General features: G+C 47.7%; 1 protein-coding gene across 2 annotated transcripts in view; it reads left to right on the top strand.

The window, feature by feature from the left end:
- Positions 1–19,482, top strand: part of LOC147737009 (uncharacterized) — an 82,594-nt gene that overhangs the window by 40,615 nt on the left and 22,497 nt on the right. The window contains exons 3-6 of one of the 2 annotated variants that reach the window (XM_086957202.1): positions 1,395–1,511; positions 2,189–2,305; positions 3,969–4,079; positions 8,711–9,766. In XM_086957202.1, coding sequence (XP_086813328.1) covers positions 1,395–1,511; positions 2,189–2,305; positions 3,969–4,079; positions 8,711–9,624 — 1,259 coding nt within the window. In that variant the 3' untranslated portion in view covers positions 9,625–9,766. Of the gene's footprint in view, positions 1–1,394; positions 1,512–2,188; positions 2,306–3,968; positions 4,080–8,710; positions 9,767–19,482 lie in introns of those variants that run through there. The other variant, XM_086957123.1, reaches the window with a different exon arrangement.

Below are 19,482 nucleotides of genomic sequence, written 5' to 3' on the forward strand. Positions count from 1 at the left end.
TGTGTCACCATGGCAGACAGGTGTGCAAGTCAGTATTAAATCTGTTTACTGAGCAAATATCCTTCTCCAAGTTCACCCACAAGTACACATCTGTGTATGCCACTATGTCTGAAGAAATAGGAGTCATGTGCACTGCCAGGGTAACTAGCCATAATGTCTGTGATTATGTTTTTAGAATTGCAGATAACTTGAATGTTCAATGAATGGTAAGATTTCTGGTTTTGGTAAATATACTCATTCCCTTAGGGGGTACAAATGGCTACATGCATCCTATCGATGCAACCTATGACATATGGAAAATGGGCAACTTGATAAACATCTAATTTAGTTTGCAGCAATTCCTGTGGTGTTGCGGGGAACCGAATGTGGTGGTGTATCCTCTGCAGCATGGCACCAAGGAATGCATTGAAAAATCTTGGAAGGGCACTTTAGGAGACACCTTCAGCTGCAGCAATGAATCCCTGGAAGCTCCCTGAAGCTAGGAGGTGCAGAGAACAGAGGACCTGCGCATGAGTGGGGATGGCATGTGTCCTGCACGTATTGTATCCAGTATAGGATCCAATTCAGCTGTGAGCGCATAGATTGTGGCAGCATTCAGCTTATATTTATCATAAATCTCTTCCTCCGTCTACCCTAGCAAAGTAACACGCAGTCTAAATATGCGCTCCTGTATCCTCCTCCTTCTCTATGATGCTGCTCTTCGTCTCATCCTCCTTGCCATGACGTAGAGCGCTGCCATTGTGAAACGTTCTGATGCCTTCTGGGACTCTTTAAGTCGTTTGCATCTGATTTGTTCAATTTGAAATTGTTACCACCTGATAGAATTTGTTCTTATTTAAGAATTGCTAATTGCAATTTTTTAAGGATTCGCAATTTGTGATTTTTTTTCATGTATAAGTTTTGCAAATCTTTAATTGCGATTACCTATAGCAGAATCGCGAATTCCAAATCAGTATTAAAGTAATCGCAATTTTTAGCAAATTTGATTGCGAATCAGCTATTTTGTATTGTATTCGACTACATTGCGATCGCAAACAGCCTTTTTTTGCGATTCGCAACGTTTGCGATTGCAAAGTAGCTAGATGCATTTACCCCTAAGTGATTTGCCCATAATCACAGGATGTTGAGCGTCCCTGCCAAGACTCAAACCTTGTTCACCCGCTCTAGCCATAGGGCCACATCCTTGCCCCAAGTTGAACAGCAATCATTAAGAACTGAGCACTGAGTAACTTTGAAGGGTGCAAACTTAATGTTACAGAAGATGTCATCATTTTCCACACAATTCTCCTTCTGCCTTATCCTTCTCCTCTTGATTTCTTGGCCATTTTCTTTTGCAGCCTTTAGCTGCACTTCTGTGGTTGTATTTCTTCGGATTCTTATTTTATTTTTCACAGTAATGGTAAACCCAACGCCTGCTATTTCATCCGACATCAAGGAGGAGGCCGAGGCATGCGCCATTGAACACGATCATGAGGACTGTGAGACAAAGAGAAGCCTCAATATTATTACAGGTGAGAAAACATGGCCCACTTCAAAAAGACATAACATGTCGTCTCTTAATCCCCTCTACTCCTTCATGTTTGTGAGCTGTTGAAAGTGGTACATTTCCCTCGTCCCTTTAGGATCTGACAGATGATGACCAAGACATAGACCTTAATTATTCTCTTATTACAAGACAGAGGCTTTAGTATAATGCATCCCCCTCTGCACACCCTGTTTATTCTCCACAGCCTTCAGAGTTGGCATTTGACATAGATCTTGAAAGAGACCCTGACCCTCCTCCATCCTGCTTAAGGAATTCAGCCTTTTTGCTGAATATGTTTCAGTTGTATCTGTCTCATCCATGCCCAGACTGGAGGCATGCAAGTGGGTATGTTATTGATTTTATTTGTGCAGTCCATTCTCTGGAATGACTAAGTATCATCAGTGTATGGGTGGAGATAGAATCCCAGGTTGTGTACCTGTTCACCGAAAGGTGCAACATATAAGTTGAACAGCAGTGGGTTAGGATGGAACCTTGAGTAACTAACGGGTGAAAGTTTAACATTAGAGGAGTCACCAGTTTTACATTTCTCCCTCTGCCTCTCCCTCGTCCCCTTCCTCTTGCTTTCTTGACCATTTTCTTTTGCAGCCTTTACATGCACTTCTGTGATTGTATTTCTTCTGAGTCTCATTTTATTTTTGGCAGTAATGGTAGACACAGGACCTGCTGTTTTTTCAAACTACAAGGAGGAGGCCGAGGACTGCCCCATGGTGCCCGATAATGAGGACTGTGAGACTAAGAGAAGCCTCAATATTATTACAGGTGAGAAAACAAGGCCCACTTGAAAAAGGCATACAAATAACCTCCCTTGATCCCAATGATAATGGAGAAAACACAGCTCTACGCCTTATTATCTTAGAGCTCTTAGGTTCTATATTTCCCTCATGCCTTTACCCTCTGACAGATGTTGACAAAGGCGCATAGAGCCTGATCAGTGTCTTGGTACCAGACAGAGACTTCAGCATTATACAATCCTCCACACTCTGGGCCCAATTCACAAAGAGCCTCTGCACTCGTGGTGGAGGCTTTGCAGTCATGGCAGGATGTCCACACTCGTGGTGGGATCTCCACAGTACACTTTTTTTACAGCGCAGATGCCACCACAAGTGTACAGCCTCCGACGCGAGTGCTGAGCCTTGGCCACGAATGTGGAGCCTTGGCCACAAGTGCGCAGCATCAGCCATGAGTGCAGAGCCTCTGGCACAAGTGTGCAGGCTCTGCCACGAGTGTGGAGCCTCCACTGCCTCTGCTGCGAGTGTGCAGCCTCCACCGCCTCTGCAGAGCCTCCATCATGTGTGCAGAGCCTCCACCACGAGTACAGAGCCGCTACCACGAGTACAGAGCCTCTACCACAAGTGAAGAGCCTCTACCACGTGTGAAGAGCCTCTACCACGTGTGAAGAGCCTCTACCACGTGTGAAGAGCCTCTAGCACGTGTGAAGAGCCTCTGCCACGTGTGAAGAGCCTCCGCCACGACTGCTGAGCCTCTGCCACGACTGCCGAGCCTCGTCCACAAGTATGAAGCTTCCACCACAAGTGCAGAGCCTCCACCATGAGTGCAGAGCCTCTGCCACGAGTGCACAGCGTCCGCCATGTGTGCGCTGCCTCCGCCATGTGTACGCTGCCTCCTCCACGAGTGCGTTGCCTCCACCACTAGTGCGCTGCCTGCGCCACTAGTGCGCTGCCTGCACCACTAGTGTGCTGCCTGCACCACTAGTGCGCTGCCTCCACCACTAGTGCGCTGCCTCCACCACGAGTGCAGAGCCTCCGCCACGAGTGCACAGCTTCCGCCACAAGTGCGCTGCCTTTGCCACGAGTGTGCTGCCTCTGCCACGAGTGTGCTGCCTCTGCCACAAGTGCGCTGCTTCAGCCACAAGTGCGCTGCCTCTTCCACGAATGCGCTGCTTCCGCCACGAGTGCAGAGCCTCCGCCACGAGTGCAGAGCCTCCGCCACGAGGGCACAGCCTCCGCCGTGAGTTCGCTGCCTCCGCAGCGAGTGCGCTGCCTCCCCCACGAGCGCGCTGCCTCCCCCACGAGCGCGCTGCCTCCCCCACGAGTGCGCTGCCTTCCCATGAGTGCGCTGCCTCCGCCACGAGTGCGCTGCCTCCGCCACGAGTGCAGAGCCTCCACCACGAGTGTGCTGCCTCCGCCACGAGTACGCTGCATCTGCCACGAGTGCGCTGCCTCCGCCACGAGTGCGCTGCCTCCGCCACGAGTGCGCTGCCTCCGCCACAAGTGCGCTGCCTCCGCCACGAGTGCGCTGCATCCCCCAAGAGTGCGCTGCCTCTGCCACGAGTGCTCAAGGAGAGCTACAAAGGCAACCTGACCCCCTCCCCCCTCCAACTTATGCAATGTCTCTGCTCAGTAATTGTCTTTGGAGATTCCTGTTATGTGCTCAGATTTGGTAATATATCATTTGTTTACAGTAATGGCAGACATCAAACAGACTACTGTACCAAACATCAAAGAAGAGCAGGAAGATTGCTCTCTGGATGGCGAGGACTCGGAGGTGAAAGGAAGCACCAGTGATCAGAGACGTGAGTAAATAACACCAAATATAAATAGATAAGAGACCTCCTTGACCCCAGCAGGAGTGTGGAGTGTCATCTACTGTGCCCCAGTTGCTGGCATTGGCTCTTCCTGTGTGATGGTGCTTTCATTGGTGTTTGTTTTACAATTAAACAAATGGCATCTTTGTTTGTTTTGCCATTTCTTTTCCTCATCTCTATGTTGCTTTCTCCTCTTTGAAATATTCGTTTACATGTTTCATGCTCCTAGTGTCTTGTTCTTGCCCCAAATAGCACTGCCCATACAAGATCTATTTACTGTCCATGATTCGGGACAAGGTTGAGTGCTGGGATTCTATACCAGTCTCCTCGTCTGTTTGCTTCTTGGCACACAATGCGTAGCTCTTTCATTCTTGCTCCATTTGTGATATTGGACAATTGTGGTGCAAGGTGCCCGTGGGTGCTGTAGAGTACAAGCATCGCCACTGAGAGCATCCCTGCATCCACTGCTCTCTAGGTGTAGGGATGGAAGGGGCGTGGACTGGGTCTCCTTACATGATTCCAAAAAGGGCAGATTTCCCCTGAGGAAGTTGTTGGGATCCATGCTCTTCAAGAAGGCTGGGGGAAGAATGTTTGTTCTTCTCTCTCAAGAGTCTTATGTTGCTTTCTGAGAGAGAGGGAGGATCAGTGGTTTAAAAGGACTTGAAGACTAGAAAGCCTTTGCTGGCACTAAGGGGAAAGGGGATCTTGATGGCAGCACTTGGATGATGTTCTGCCGTGACAGTGCCAATTTAGCACCACTGAAGTTCCTCCTCCTCAGAGAGTTTATTATATTTTTAACATCATACAGGGATGAGTTGACATGGATGGATCAGGGCTCAGAGTCTATGAGTTTTTGGGACATTAGTAATTTAAGTTATACTGCTTCTTTTCTCAGGTCAAACTGATCTGGTTAATCGTGATTCTCTACACCCCCGAGCTTATTCTGAGGAAGGAGGCGGGCCTATCAAATTTGCATGATAGGTGCATCCCGTAACATGCCAAGATAGCACAGGCCAGAGTGACTAGTACATTTTTTAAACATCTATCCTCCCTGTATTATGTTAGTGAAAACACCTTCACCACCAAAGACTCAGTTTGGGGTTCACAGAGACAAATACATGACCTGCCATTCCGGCCTGAGGGAGAGGTAGAGGGAGCGGGGCCGGACCACAAGTTTCAGGCTCCATGTGGCTACTGCCTTCGCCACCACCACCGATGCCGGATTTTCATGCCAGAATGCGCACATAAAAACAACACCGGGCTCCCGCAGCGCGGGAAGCCCCTAATTACTGCTGCTGCTGTGACCTGCCATTCCGGCCTGAGGGAGAGGGAGCATAGCCAGACCACAAGTTCCAGGCTCTCTGTGGCCCCTGCCGTCGCTGCCACCACCACGACGTCGGATTTTTGCACCAGGAGTCGCACATAAAAAACACCAGGCTCCCGCAGCTCGGGTAGCCCGCAATTACTGTTGCTGCCGTGACCTGCCATTTCGGCCTGAGGGAGAGGGAGCATAGCCAGACCACAAGTTCCAGGCTCTCTGTGGCCCCTGCTGTCGCTGCCACCACCACGACGTCGGATTTTTGCACCAGGAGGCGCACATAAAAAAACACTAAGCTCCCCAGCTCGGTAAGCCCGCAATTACTGCTGCTGCCCTGACCTGCCATTCCGGCCTGAGGGAGAGGGAACAGAGCCGGACTGCAAGTCTCAGGCTCCCCATGGCCCCTGCTGTCGCCACAACCGGCGCAAGATTTTCGCGCCAGGAGGCGCGCATAAAAACGACACTGATCTCCCGCAGCGCGGGACGTGCGGGCATGCCCGGGGACAGACCGGGCCAAGGGCGGGCCCGGGCCTGTCCGCGCCCGTCAGAGGTCGGAATAGGCCGCGCTGGGCCCATTGTCTTGGCTATATCATCCAGCATCCGTCGGAAGGGTACATCTCGCCCCTATCCTTGCTTGAGCTAGTGGAAAGAAGATGGGTAAAAGAAAAGCAGCGGACAGTCATTCACTGAAGTCGATAAGTAAGCCCAAAGCTGCTAACATGACATTGCTAAGCTATCTCACTGGGGCCATAGGTGTTATTGAAAGACAAATCACCTCTGTTGAGAAACCATTACAAATGGACACATTAGGGCCCTCAGCAAAGGATAAAACTACTGTATGTGTGAGTAGGGGGGACACTGTTAATCACAGTTTGGGAAGCATAGAGGAGGGACAACTGAAAAACAGGTGTATTCAGATAATTGATGATGATATCTTCACAGTGACGTAGACAGTGGCACTGTACCCCCGCTAAAAAAATCCTGGAAGTTATCAAGTGCTGAAACTCTAGACATTTAGTCTAATGGTGCACACACAACCCCACAGAAACCTAGGCTGTCAAAGACTAACTCGAAAAAACAGCAGGGCCCAAAAATACATTTTTTTAAATAAGCCAGGCACTGCTAATGTATCTTGTTTCTGTAATGATTGATACAGTCAAACAATCTATAAATGTTTTGACAGTTACGCTGGGCAAAATCGAAGTAGGTTTAGAGAGAGTCTTAGAAAAATTGAACCTACATATTATTACTGCATCAAGTTCACACCAACAGCCTGAGTGCGTAACGCAAAACAGTACAAAAAGGGCAGACAGGAGAAAGAGTTAGGAGTGAAGGGACTGGGGCCTGGGACACACTTTAACCCGGAAGGAATCACTCACAACCCTGTACCAACCAGCAGAGATATTCTTAGTCAAACCAGGACAGGAAGACCAGGACACTATCTAGGCGGGAGTGGGAGCGAGGAGGGCGAGGTAAAAACAGGGACACATTTGATGCACAATAGTGCTACAAAGAATGTAAGGAGACCGCAGACCCTTAACTTACCTCCGGCAGCCACCCCTTATTTGGTCATTTTAGCTAACGTCCCAGTTCTAGCAACAGAGGAAAAAGAAACCTGGATGACATTAAGGAATACAACTATACACTACCTGGGGAGTAGAATTGGACTAACAAGAGATATGTTCCGAGAGTTTACATGGTCAGGAGAATAGGCTGGGTTGGAGATAGTAGAAAACTTTTTAAGGCAACTGTTTTGTCCTCTCACAAGGTTCACAATCCCTAGTTAAGGAAATCTTGCTAAGTTGCCAAGACACAAGTATCACACATACAAGTATAAATGTCCTTCCTTTAGCTTTTTTCTATCAACCCAATCCTTTAGCTCAACAAAATAGTAACCATCCTTTTAGACAGTTCGTTGACTACCCAGCTTACAACATAGAGGTGGCTAATAGATTTGGGCCTCTTCAATCCCTGAGTGATAATGAATCACTATCTACTAGTTCTGATTACAAGGTACATGATAAAGGTTATGAAATTGAAAAACCAAACATTGTCAAGATGAATGCCAATATAGCTCCCCCCCACAAGTGAATTGAGGCCTAACATTATACCTGGTGAAGAAATTCCTGAGCTGGCACATCTAAGTAGGGTTGAGACAAATCTGGGGGGGGTAATAGAATCTCCTCACCAGGACTGATTTCTGGGCCGGAATGTATTGTTATGACTGATTCTGTCGATGGACCAACTTCACCCAAATCAGTTAGGGCCAGATGTAAGTAATACTGAAATACTGAGTCCTTAATAGCGAATTTTACAGATTCGCTATTAAGAAGTCGGTATTTCTGATGTAGGTAATAATTCGGTAAAAATTACTGATTCTGTAACAATCGGTAATATTTAGCGATTTCATAAAAATCGCAAAAAAAATTACTGATTCCCCATTACAGAATCGGTATCACTGATTCCTTAATACAGATTCGGTAATTAGCTATTCAGTATTTTAAAAAATCGGAAATTGTTGAATCAGCCAATCCTGTGTTTCCTCATGACCTCACGACCAGGAAGTGGCCACAACCATGCAGCTGCACTGATCCTGAAGCTGTTGGAGAGGCAGGGAGCACAGCTAACAACCCAGGAGCAACATTTCCTAGTTTTTGCTGACATCACAACCAAGATATGGATAGTGAGAGGGAGCTGGTTGTCCTTATTGAGGAGGTTACTAAGGACCATGGCAAACTGTTTGGTAAGAATTCCCTGCAGAAGGGGCAGATATGGCTGGTCCTCCAGAAAGGATTAATGCCATCAGAGTCACCCAGCGCTCCATTGAAGAACTTAAAAAACACCGGCATGACCTCAGGAAGCGCGCAAAGGAGAGGCTGGCAGAGAGAATGAAGCAAGCCAACCAGGCAGGTGGAGGGGGAAACACAGCACCTGCACCAACTGCACACTCCAGCGGAGAGTGTGAGTGGGATTGGGAATGCAGATAGCTCAGCCAGAGTGGCAACAGGCAAGGTAAGGTGCATGCACCGCATGCTGTGCCCCCCACTCCCTAACCTCAATCCCCAATGAGGCAGTATGAATCCCGCTCCAGCACATGTTTTACTACTAACCTGCAATTCATTGTGGGAGATGTGGTCAGAAGTAACACATATCATAGCAGTTAGTCCACTGAACCCAAAGGCATGTGACACACTTCGGCAATTAGCAAGCAGATGACAGTCAGTTTGATTGCCAGTCATGAAATGTATTATTACGCAAATGCTGCTAGACAAGTGAGCAAATGTACATTCTGTCTCCACAGGCGAGCCATCACGCAGGGCTGCAGAAGGGGACACGGGAAAGGCACCCAGGAGGGAGATAAGACAGGAGGAGGACTTGTCACCTGCAGAACATACCCCACCATCACCAACACCACCATCACCAGCATCACCACTGCCACCACCACCGAGAGCCAGGAGGCATACTGTGGCTAGCCTCCAGCAGATGGAGGTGTGCGAGGAAGACAGCATGGGAGGCCAACAGTCCAAGGCGGCAGAGGATGCCAACAGTGCAGGCGCACAAGCCCCCACCGAGCACGCCCACACAGGTGCCAGACGCCGCAGAGCAAGGGCAGTCAGCCCAGTTTCACAGGGCGAAGATCAACGTGTATTTGCTGGTCTTGAGGGGCACATGCTCAAGGTGCAGCGCCTGCAAGGCAAAGCAATAAGATCAGTACCACGTCCAATGTTACACATGAATAGACCCATGCTGCAAATCGAGACAGGCATCAGCAGCATGAACAACACTGTGGCTGATTGCGTGAGGGACATGTCCAAGGCAGTGAGGCTGGATGAGGACCGTTTGGCGAGGCGCAGGTGGAGACGGGAACTTGACAACTCCACTAAGGCGATAAACCGCCTCGCCACTGCCACCTTTCTGCTCTGCAGGCGCTCGATGGCCATGCAGGAGGAGATGGCTCACTGCAGCCGTGACATGGCAAGGGGGCTGGTCAGAATGACCAGTGCACTGGAAAGGCTACAGACAGCCCGGATAGCCACTACAGGTACAGGTGATGGGGGTGATAGTGAAGAGACAACTAGCCGCAGTAGCATCACACCCCCTATAACAGAGTCCAGAAGGCACAGCGAACGGCACAGTGCTGCCACAGGACAGACTGCCAGTGAGGTCAGTGTGCCCAGGGAACGCAGCAGTGCTGCACGTGGGCGCAGGAAGTAATGCCAGCCATCACATGGTATTGCGAAATGGGTGATGTAACCCATTTCGCCTTTGTAATCAGCATTGCATATTGGCCTGGCATGTTAAGCCCTTCATGTTGTGTCAGTGTGCTATGCTAATAAAACACAGTCACACAATTACAGTAACTGGCTGTGTCTCCTTACTTACTCAGAAATAGTTGCGTGTGATCTCAGCCCGTCTGTATCTCCCATCTGGTGCTGCTGCCGCGCCTGCTCCTCTGTGCTCTTGCTGTGGACAATCCTCACCCTCGTTCTAGGAGTCAGTTAGTTCCACTACTGTTCCTTTCTTTGTGGCAAGGTTATGCAGCATGGCACATGTTGCTATTATTGTTCAGCAGATGATGGGTGGTACTGACGTGCACCTCCACTTTTGTGGAGGCAGCGGAACCTGTCTTTTAAGAGTTCAAATATGCTCTCCACAATGTTGAGCGTAGTTCTATGTGCCACATTGTATCTTTTCTCACTTGGGGTGGATGGGTTGAGGTATGGAGTCAGGATACATGCATGCACGGCATATGCGCTATCACCTAAGTGAGCAAGGAAGTGCCATTAATAAGTCACCAACACATACATCAGGGTGTGTCACATTGATTTACCTAGCAAGTATCCTTCTCCAAATTCACCCCCAGCCAGGCGTGTGTAGATCCCACTGTTCCTTAATATGTTGGAGTCATGGATACTCCCTGGAAATTTGGTTACAAGGTCAGTAATGATGTGGTCCGCATCGCATATCATCTGCACGTTGATGGAATGTGTAGATTTGCGGTTCCGGTATATGTACTCTGTAGCTGCAGGAGGGCAGATTGGTATGATTTATTTATTTATTTTTTAAGCTTGTATGGCGCAACAGCTACCCAAAAAGGGTTTCCCGGCGCCTGAGAACACAGCATCATAGATGGACGAGTATAGCTGGCAGATTCAGGTTACTGATCGAACAACCAGGTTTTTATCGCTTTACGGAACTTGGAGAGACTTCCCTCCTTTCGTATGTGAAATGGAAGTGAGTTCCATATAGTGGGGCCCAGGTGGGAAAAGGATCTTCCTCCCATCCTGGAAAGCTTGAATCTTGGCACGTAGAACTTTACAGCTGATAGGGACCGTAAGTTTTTTGTAGGGACATAGGGAAGTGCAAGTGTCTGAAGATATTTCGGGGCAGTACCTGATTTAATTTTAAACATATAGTTTAAGGCCTTAAATCTGATACGATTTTCTACCTTCAACCAATGCAGTTTCCGTAAGTAAGGGGACACGCTAGTATTTTTGGGGATGTGGCAGAGAAGTCGGGCAGCCGTGTTTTGAACTAGTTGTAGTCTTTTTATGACTGCTTTATTTGCCCCCAAGTACAGGATGTTCCCGTAGTCAAGCCGGGATGTAATTAAGGCATTGACTACTGTTTTTTGCATAGGGACCGGCAGCATCCACAGAATCTTCTTGAGCCATTTGATAATGGTGAAGCAGAGACCCACTACTTTGCTTGCCTGTTGCTTCATGGACAGGGTGTTGTCTAGAATTACTCCCAAATTTCTTGCATGGGTCACTGGCGTTGGAAGATCACCCATCTGTGTAGGCCAGTCTGATATATTCCAGAGCTCTGGCTGTTTGCCCAGAAGGAGGATCTCCGTCTTGTTTCCATTTAATTTTAACTGGTTAGTTGACATCCAGTTGAAGATGTTCAGAAGACCATTTTTGAGAGAAGACGACGATGAAGATTGGGGTTCAGATAGTGAAAAGACAATTTGTGCGTACGTCATAAAAGTGAGTCCAGCTTTCTCCACTAAATCTGCCAGGGGTCTCAGATATAAATTGAAGAAGAGCGGACTAAGAATGGAGCCCTGTGGAACCCCATGAGGGGAGTTGAAGTTTCCCGAGCTTGCGGTGGCAGATGCAATTTGATATGTACGTTGGCTCAGGAAAGATCTGATCCACTGCAGTGCCATTCCACCGATTCCACTCTTTTCCAGTGTGGCAAGTAGTCTATTGTGCGACAGTGTCAAAGGCTGCGCTTCAGTCAAGTAAAATAAGCGCAACCTTTTGACCGTCGTCGAGGAGTTTTTTGATGGTTTCAGAAATTCCTAACAGAGCAGTCTCCGTGGAGAAACCTGCTCGAAAACCAGATTGGGTGGGGTGAAGGAGGGCATTATCATCAGAAAAACGGGTGAGGGCTGTGTGTACATGTCTTTCCAGACATTTGGAAAACGCAGGAAGGAGTGATATAGGTCTGTAATTGGCTGGTTGTTCCGGGTCAGCTGTAGGTTTTTTAAACAGTGGGGTCACTATGGCGTGCTTCCATAGGGGAGGAACTGTGGCTAGCTCTAGAGATGAATTTAAGGTATCTGCAATAATATTAAGAGCAGGAGTTTCAAGAAGTTTTATTATATTGACAGGGATAGGGTCATGTGGAGAACCAGATTTGATTGATTTCAAGAGGGAAGTGAGGGTATCAGTTGTAATGGGTGGCCAATTTTGTAGGGTTTGATTTATAATGGGATTGTATTCCCAATTTTCCGTAGAGGTGGTGTTGCAGTTGTTCTTATCAATCTCAATGATTAGCTTGTCAATTTCATCTGAGAAAAATTGGGCTAAATCTTGACATTGCTTCTCACTGAGAGGGCGTGGTGGGGCAGTAATCTGCCCACCCGCCAGGTCTTTGACTGTGTTAAACAAAGTTTTAGCTTTGTTTGCAGCTCCTGTTATGGTTTCAGCAACGTATGTAGCACATGCTTTCCTACATGCGGTGTGATAGAGATTCCTCGCAGTATTATACCTGTTTTTTTTGTCAGGGTCAAAATCCTTGCGCCACGCTCTTTCAAGAGCTTTACATTTTGTTTTTTCCCCTTTCAGTGAGTCATTGAACCATGGGGCAGGAGGGCGATGTACCTTGCCCTTGTGTTTAAGAGTGGGTATACAGGATTCTACTGCATTGGTAAGCCATAATTGAGTAGCATTAGCAATGCTCTCCATAGTAGTGTTCTTTTTAGGTGGATTTAAGCCAAGTTTAGTTTTGAAATATCTAAGGATTTCCAATTTATTTTGGGCTTAGTCGGTACAATCTTATGATCAATGGAGGTAGTAAGTGGTATGAGAGTGAACTTAATTAAAAAATGGTCAGACCAACAGACCGGCGTGGAGTCTTTCCAGGTAAGTTGTGAGAAATTTGTGAGGATTGGATCTAATAAATGTCCTGCCTTGTGCGTAGGTCCTGAATTTAGGAGATGGATGTTTAGTGTGATAAGATCTTTTAACAGATTTGCACTAGTTGTATTAGATTTATCCTCTAAGTGAATATTTAGATCTCCAATAATGGAGAAATTTTTAGTTGCCAAGAGAAAAGGGGTGATGTAGTTGGCCAACTCGGCGGCCCATTTAGCGCAGCTTCCAGGTGGCCGGTACATAAGAATGCCTGAAAATGTGAAGTTGGGATTCAAGCAGAGTTTAAAGAGGGCAGCTTCGCACTCGGGAATTGTTAATGGCTCGAGGGTGCATGTATGTTTTTTGTCGTAAACAATGGCGATTCCACCCCTGTTTTTCGGGTTCGATCCATCCTCAAGATCGCATAGTTGGGGGGGAAGGGTCGTCGCTATGTCAGGGTCAGAGCCTGCGTGCAGCCATGTCTCCGTAAGAAATAGCGCATTAGGTTTTTCATCCACTAAGAGGTCGAAAATGTCCAATCTGTGCATGGGCAGGGAACAACAGTTAATACTGTAAAATAGGCAATTGTCATTAGTGGGGGGCAATTGTTTGTGTAATTTGCTACGTCTGATTCTGCGAGGGGGATATGGTTGGAAGGACGTGATAGTGTAACTACAGTGAGGACAGGCAGTTGTTCCCGAGTGTGGAATGGCAAGTAAAGCACATTTTGGGTCTGGTACAGGGCGCAGAGCCATTATCTGGGCTGGAGACAGTGCCTGTATAGGGTTGACTTTAGGAGCATGGCCCTCTGCCCTGTGCCCTGTCCTGGCCCGGACGGGCACAGACGGGCTAGTCTTAGGCGTGTCTTCGGCGCGGGTGCTGCGCGTCATCGCTGCGCGTCTTAGGCTTTGTCATTGTTTTGAAGGCTCCGTGCTAGCGATCAGCACCGCCTCCCAGACACACTCCACCAATCAATGGCCGGCCCCGGGAAGAACCCGGAAGAAGGTAGCGCCCTGCACCCTCCACAACAAACAAGCCTAAAGCTTGCGGTGGACCGGGGTAGCAGGGGCGACAAACGCCAGTGAAAGGTTTGTGGGCTGTGTACAAATTAAAAGGCAACAAGGAGTTTAAAAATTAAATTTGAATGCAAGAATTAAAATACTTTGCTCGCGCTACATGTGTTCTTCAATTAATTTCACATAGCGTTTTCTGCTTACAAGCGTTTCAGTCGCGCTCTCAGCATAAATTGAAGCGTGTGTTATCAAGTAGAGCTCTTGAAACACTGGGACTTTGAAGGCTCCGTGCTAGCGATCAGCACCGCCTCCCAGACACACTCCACCAATCAATGGCCGGCCCCGGGAAGAACCCGGAAGAAGGTAGCGTCCGCACCCTCCACAACAAACAAGCCTAAAGCTTGTCCCATCAATGCACCCTATAACATGTGGGAACTGTGCCTTTTGGTAAAAATCCATCTTTGTTTTCTGCAGTTCCGTCTGTGTGCTGGGGAAGCAAATGTAGTGATGCATTCTTTGCATCATGGCATCCAGGAAAGTTTAGAAAAGATGGGACAGGCAACTCTGTGACACCACCTGCCACAGCTGTCACCCCCTGGTAACTACCTGATGCAAGTAGGGGCAGGCTACAGAGCACCTGAACATGTGTTGGTATAGCTTGCCCCCTTGGTGTCTGATGCTCCAGGGGTGGGTGCAGGTCCCATATCAAGTCTAGGATGGTTTGGGGGTCTAGCCTGTACCTCTCATGGATTTTAGCCTCAGTCAGTTGGAACAGTGTAATGCGCTGTCTGTACACGCCCTCCTCCCGTCTCCAGATCCTCTGTCCTGCTGCTTGCATACGTAGCCACCTTGCAATGACGTAGAGGATTGCCATTGTGTTCACACTGTTGCAATTTGGGGCTGTTTAAATGCAGTGCACCTGATTACCACCTGCTTTGATTCCATGGTAATTAGTAACTCCTAAATGCAGAAAAAATTGAACAATCGGAATTACTGGTTTTTAAGGATTTCTTATTTAGCGATTCGGTATTTGGGGGTTTTGATGTCTGCTAATCGCAAATTAAGGAATTGGTAACTGTTTTCCCTTATTTTTACCAATTCCTTATTTGTGATGGCGTTTGGTGTTACCTACATTGTACATGTCTAAATAATGGTCGGTAACGCAGAAATTCTGTGAATTTCGGCGTTACTGACCGGTATTTAGCCACCTACATCTCCCCCTAAGTGTTCTCTTTTGGAACATAGCAGGCATCAAACATTAGGTGGACAATATAGTATGGGGGATTTTATTAATAAATTTGACATATTATGCCTACAAGAAACCTGAGTGGTAGAGGAAGTGCATATAAACGGATTAAAGACACTTCATACTCCTGCAATTCACTCAATATGTGGAAGACCAAAGGGGGGAATTTGTGTATATGTATCAAATCTTATTGGGGCTTTAAAGATAGAGATGAGCAAATCAGGAATGTATTATCAAATTGTAGCAGTCCAGGTAGATGGCAAATGTATTTTGAATGTTATTAATTTTTATAACAATGTAAAAAAAGATCTGCGTGGTGAAATACTGAAGAAACTTAGCCACAGTATTAGCATTCTGAACGTAAATAGAGATGTTGAAACGATCACAATATTGGGAGGTGATTTTAATGTCGGGTTGTGTCTGTTAGACGGGTTAGGCACATGTGGGTTAACACTAGAGGATGACGATCATTTGATCCACTTTGTGCATAACGAGAGTGGTGACATGTTGAATGAGATCCTATTTTCACATGATCTCGACTTTGCGAACTGCCTATGCTCACCTAAGGTGGATTTCGGGCATACCTTTATAGGTAGGGCTTTAGAATCCACAATAGGTTTTAGAATCACTCCTAATAGATACGCTCACTATATCAAGGGCTATCAAATACACAAATATGTTTTAAGCAATCACTTGGCCCATAGCATCAACCTCACCTTCCCAACAATTTTAGATCGTAAACGCAGTAACCAAGTAGTGTGGACCCAGAACGTCGAAATAGGAAGACAGAATGGTTACATGCTGCGATGGTCGAGCCAAGACCCGCAGGAGCTTAACAAACAAATTGTCACTAGCGCGTACAAATAGATATGAAACTGTTTGGATGAAGCTAGCTCTCACGAACTGATACTGAGTTAATTTTCCCAAACTACAACAACTATTAAAAACTTGCTGCTGTTTGGAGGTTCTCTCAGCTTTCGAACAAACCTCAGGCCTTCGGTCAACCCGGCGAAGTCCCCCCTGGTTCCCCTCCGCCCATCCTGTGCCTGTTTCGACTGGCAGACAACCATCCCCTTGCGCAGGCAATTCTTCAAGTACCCGGGGATTTGGGTTGCCCTGCTTCCAGAGCTTGAGTGGGCCCTGAACATCACAACTCTAATCACCAAGGCTAGGGCGGACCTTAAGAAATGGCAAACCCTTCCCCCTGATCCCCTTGGCAGACGTGCCCTTTTCAAGATGATGGTCCTCCCCCGTTTTTGTACATTCTGCAGAACATTTCCTTTCACCTATCGGCGACCTGGTTTTGAGAGTTTGACGGTGTTCTCACCCATTTTTATGTTGGGGGTGGGAGATCACGTATGTCCTTGGTACACTGCCGAATACCTCCTTATGACAGAGTTCTAGGTGTCACTAACCTTCATCTCTAATACCTTGCCACAAAACTTATTGTGGTTCACGATTGGTTCACGGTGGCTGGTCCGACCCGGCGTATCAAGTGGAACTTCAGGTGATGGACTTTCTGCAACTCCAGGCCTACTTATATGGGTCCCCCATGCCGCGAGAACTGCCCCCCATCACTCGGTCGGTCCCTCTGGCTTGGCGCACTGGTTTGCGCCACACGATGTGGGATCGGACGCTTACTAGGCAGACCCCCCTATGGCATGGCACATGGCTGCAGGAAAGCTCATCTCTCCGGGATTTCCACTGATGGGATCTCGCTTCTCTGGGACTTTTGGGTGGGGGACCATATCAGAACATTCGCATACCTGCAACAGCGCCACTTTCACTCCCCCTCCCAGTTCTACAAATACCTGCAGCTCAGGCACCCCCAGGGGGGGTCACCTACCCTCTCCCTTCCCGAGTTTAGTCCCCTTGAGGCCCCGGTGATGGGGAATTTGGGCAGGGGCTGGGTCGCCCGGATAAACTGTTCCCTTGTGAACAATAACCCTGTGACCTTGGACGCGCTGCGAGTCCGTTGGGAGGGTTTGCTGGGTCCCTTAGAGGAGGCGGATTAGAGGGACGTCTTTATGGCCCCTAAGGCCCTGTTGACCTTATCGAAGCTGCGCTTAGTCCAACTTTACTACTTGCACGGGGCTTATCTCACCCCAGAGCGCCTACATAAAGCCCTACTATGCCTCTCACCAGCCTGCGGGCTTTGCAACCATGCCCCCACAGATTTTTATCATATGGTGTGGCAGTGCCCTACCCTTGCTTCATTCTGGGTTGGAGCTCTCACAGACCCTGGGGTGGACCGTTCCCCATGACCCCTTGCGCTTGATTTTAGGTGTGTTCGATGGCCTGGGCGGCTCTCGGGCCGACAAGCATTTCCTCGGGACAGCGGTGGCAGTGGTGAAGCGAGACATAGCGGCGCTGTGGTCCCAGGCTAAGCCCCCGACTGTGCGGAGGTGGTGGCGGGGGTAGACTGGTGTGGTACTCAGGAGGAGCCCCGCTTCTGAGACCGGGGCTGCCCTGAGCTCTTTCAAAAGATATTGGGCAAGTGGTTCAACCTGAGCTCTTGAAGAGTGGATATGGGCTGTCTGTCTTCTGGGTTAACCCTCTGTATGAATTTACCCAGCTACTTGATTTGCCGATCTTTGTCGCTATACACATGTATCGAGTCTATGGTACTCTGTTTGATTGTGATGCCACTATGAATTTGTGCTTTAAAATTTCAATAAACTTGATTATCCTCCAAAAATTTGCTGCATGTGGAGAGCAGGGGCACACATGCTCGTAAGAATGTGTGGTTTGACTCGAGATGTAGAAAAGCATATACAAATTTTAAAGAGGCCCTTCACAAGGCAGTGAGAGACAAGGAGGAAGTTAGAAGATGCAGGAAGCTCTATAATGAGGCAAGGAGACTACGAAAAAAAGAAATTAAAGAAAAATCAAGGGATACCCTCCATGAGGCCTCTTTGAGCAAAGATAGCTCCTTGTTCTGGCGGGCTGTGAAAGCGCCATTTTTTATGAACAAATCTGATGCCCCCACAATAGAAGTTGCAATAGATGAGAAAACGTGGGTAGATTTTTTCTCCTCTGTTTATAATTCTAAGATGGAAACAGAGTTGAGGGACCATTTGGAAGGGGGTATTGCCCAATGGATTTTTCTATCACACACAAAGATGTATTAGCTGCAATAAAAGCCAGCAAGGCCTCAGGCCAGAATGGGGTGCCAATCGATTTGTTTAAATCGATTCCATCTCAATGGTCCCCATTGTTAACATGGGCTCTTCTCATGCATGTTGTGCAAAAGGTTTTATCACTACCTGGTCATATCGTGCCAATTTGTAAAAAAAGGAGATCGGGAAAATCACGCATGTTATCGCCTCATCTCCCTATTAGATTATTTGATGAAGATTGCGTGCAGAATAGTATTAGATCGACTTCAGACGTGGGCTGAAGAAAATAGCATCTTAAGTGATGTGCAATATGGTTTCAGATCAGGTTTATGCACAAATGAGCAGGTCCTTAATATCAGTATTTTAATTGGAAAATACACACAGGCTAAAGCGTGGAGATTTTACCTGACTTTTGTTGACCTCACAGCTGCGTTCGACTGTGTCGTTCACAATAAGTTGTGGGATATTTTGACCGATTTAAAGGTAGATTCGGCACTAGTACAGTTTTTAAGACAACTGTACATCGGGGCAAAAGCCAAGATCCTTTATAATAATAATAATAATACAGAAATTTATTGAGCGCGAACAGCTACCTCTGGGGAGGTGTCCCGGCGCTAGCGAGTCCCACAACAAGAGTAAGTAGTCAGGAAGGGGGGCAGGATTATTGCGTAAAAAGCCAGGTTTTTAGGAGTTTCCTAAAGCTTGCTTCTGACGTGGCGGATTGGATGGCAGGAGGCAGGGTATTCCAAAGTTTCGCCGTGCCGGCCGAAAAGGATCTGCCTCCAAGTCTCGCTTTCCTTATGTGCGGTACAGTTAGCTTGAGTAGGGAGTTTGAGCGTAGCTCACGTTTTTGGTGGTAGCGGGGAAGTCGGAGTTTCAGATAATTTGGACATGTGCCTTTTAGCGCTCTGAAAGCCAGGGTTAACACTTTGAACTTAATTCTGCTTGCCACTGGTAGCCAGTGCAGCTCGTGCAGATGCGGAGAGATATGCTGCCTAAAAGGGACCCGTTTTATTAATCTCGCAGCCGCATTCTGCACGATTTGTAAGTGTTGCACCGCATATTTAGGTAGACCAAGATAGAGGCCATTAGAGTAATCGAGTCGAGAGGTGATTGTTGCGTGGACAACCGTTTTCCGGCACTCGACTGGTAGCAAAGGCAGAAATTTCCGCAAATTTTTGAGTTTATGCAGGCAGCCCGTGGTGAGCTGTTGTATATGCGGCAAGAAAGACAACTTCTCATCCCATTTTACTCCTAGATTTTTTGCATGGGGGCTGGGAGATGGGGCAGGGCCCATTTCCGTTGGCCACCACAGATCCGGAGGGGGATGT

The sequence above is a fragment of the Lissotriton vulgaris genome, chromosome 1_1 (genome assembly GCF_964263255.1).
Source record: "Lissotriton vulgaris chromosome 1_1, aLisVul1.2, whole genome shotgun sequence".
NCBI lineage: Eukaryota > Metazoa > Chordata > Amphibia > Caudata > Salamandridae > Lissotriton > Lissotriton vulgaris.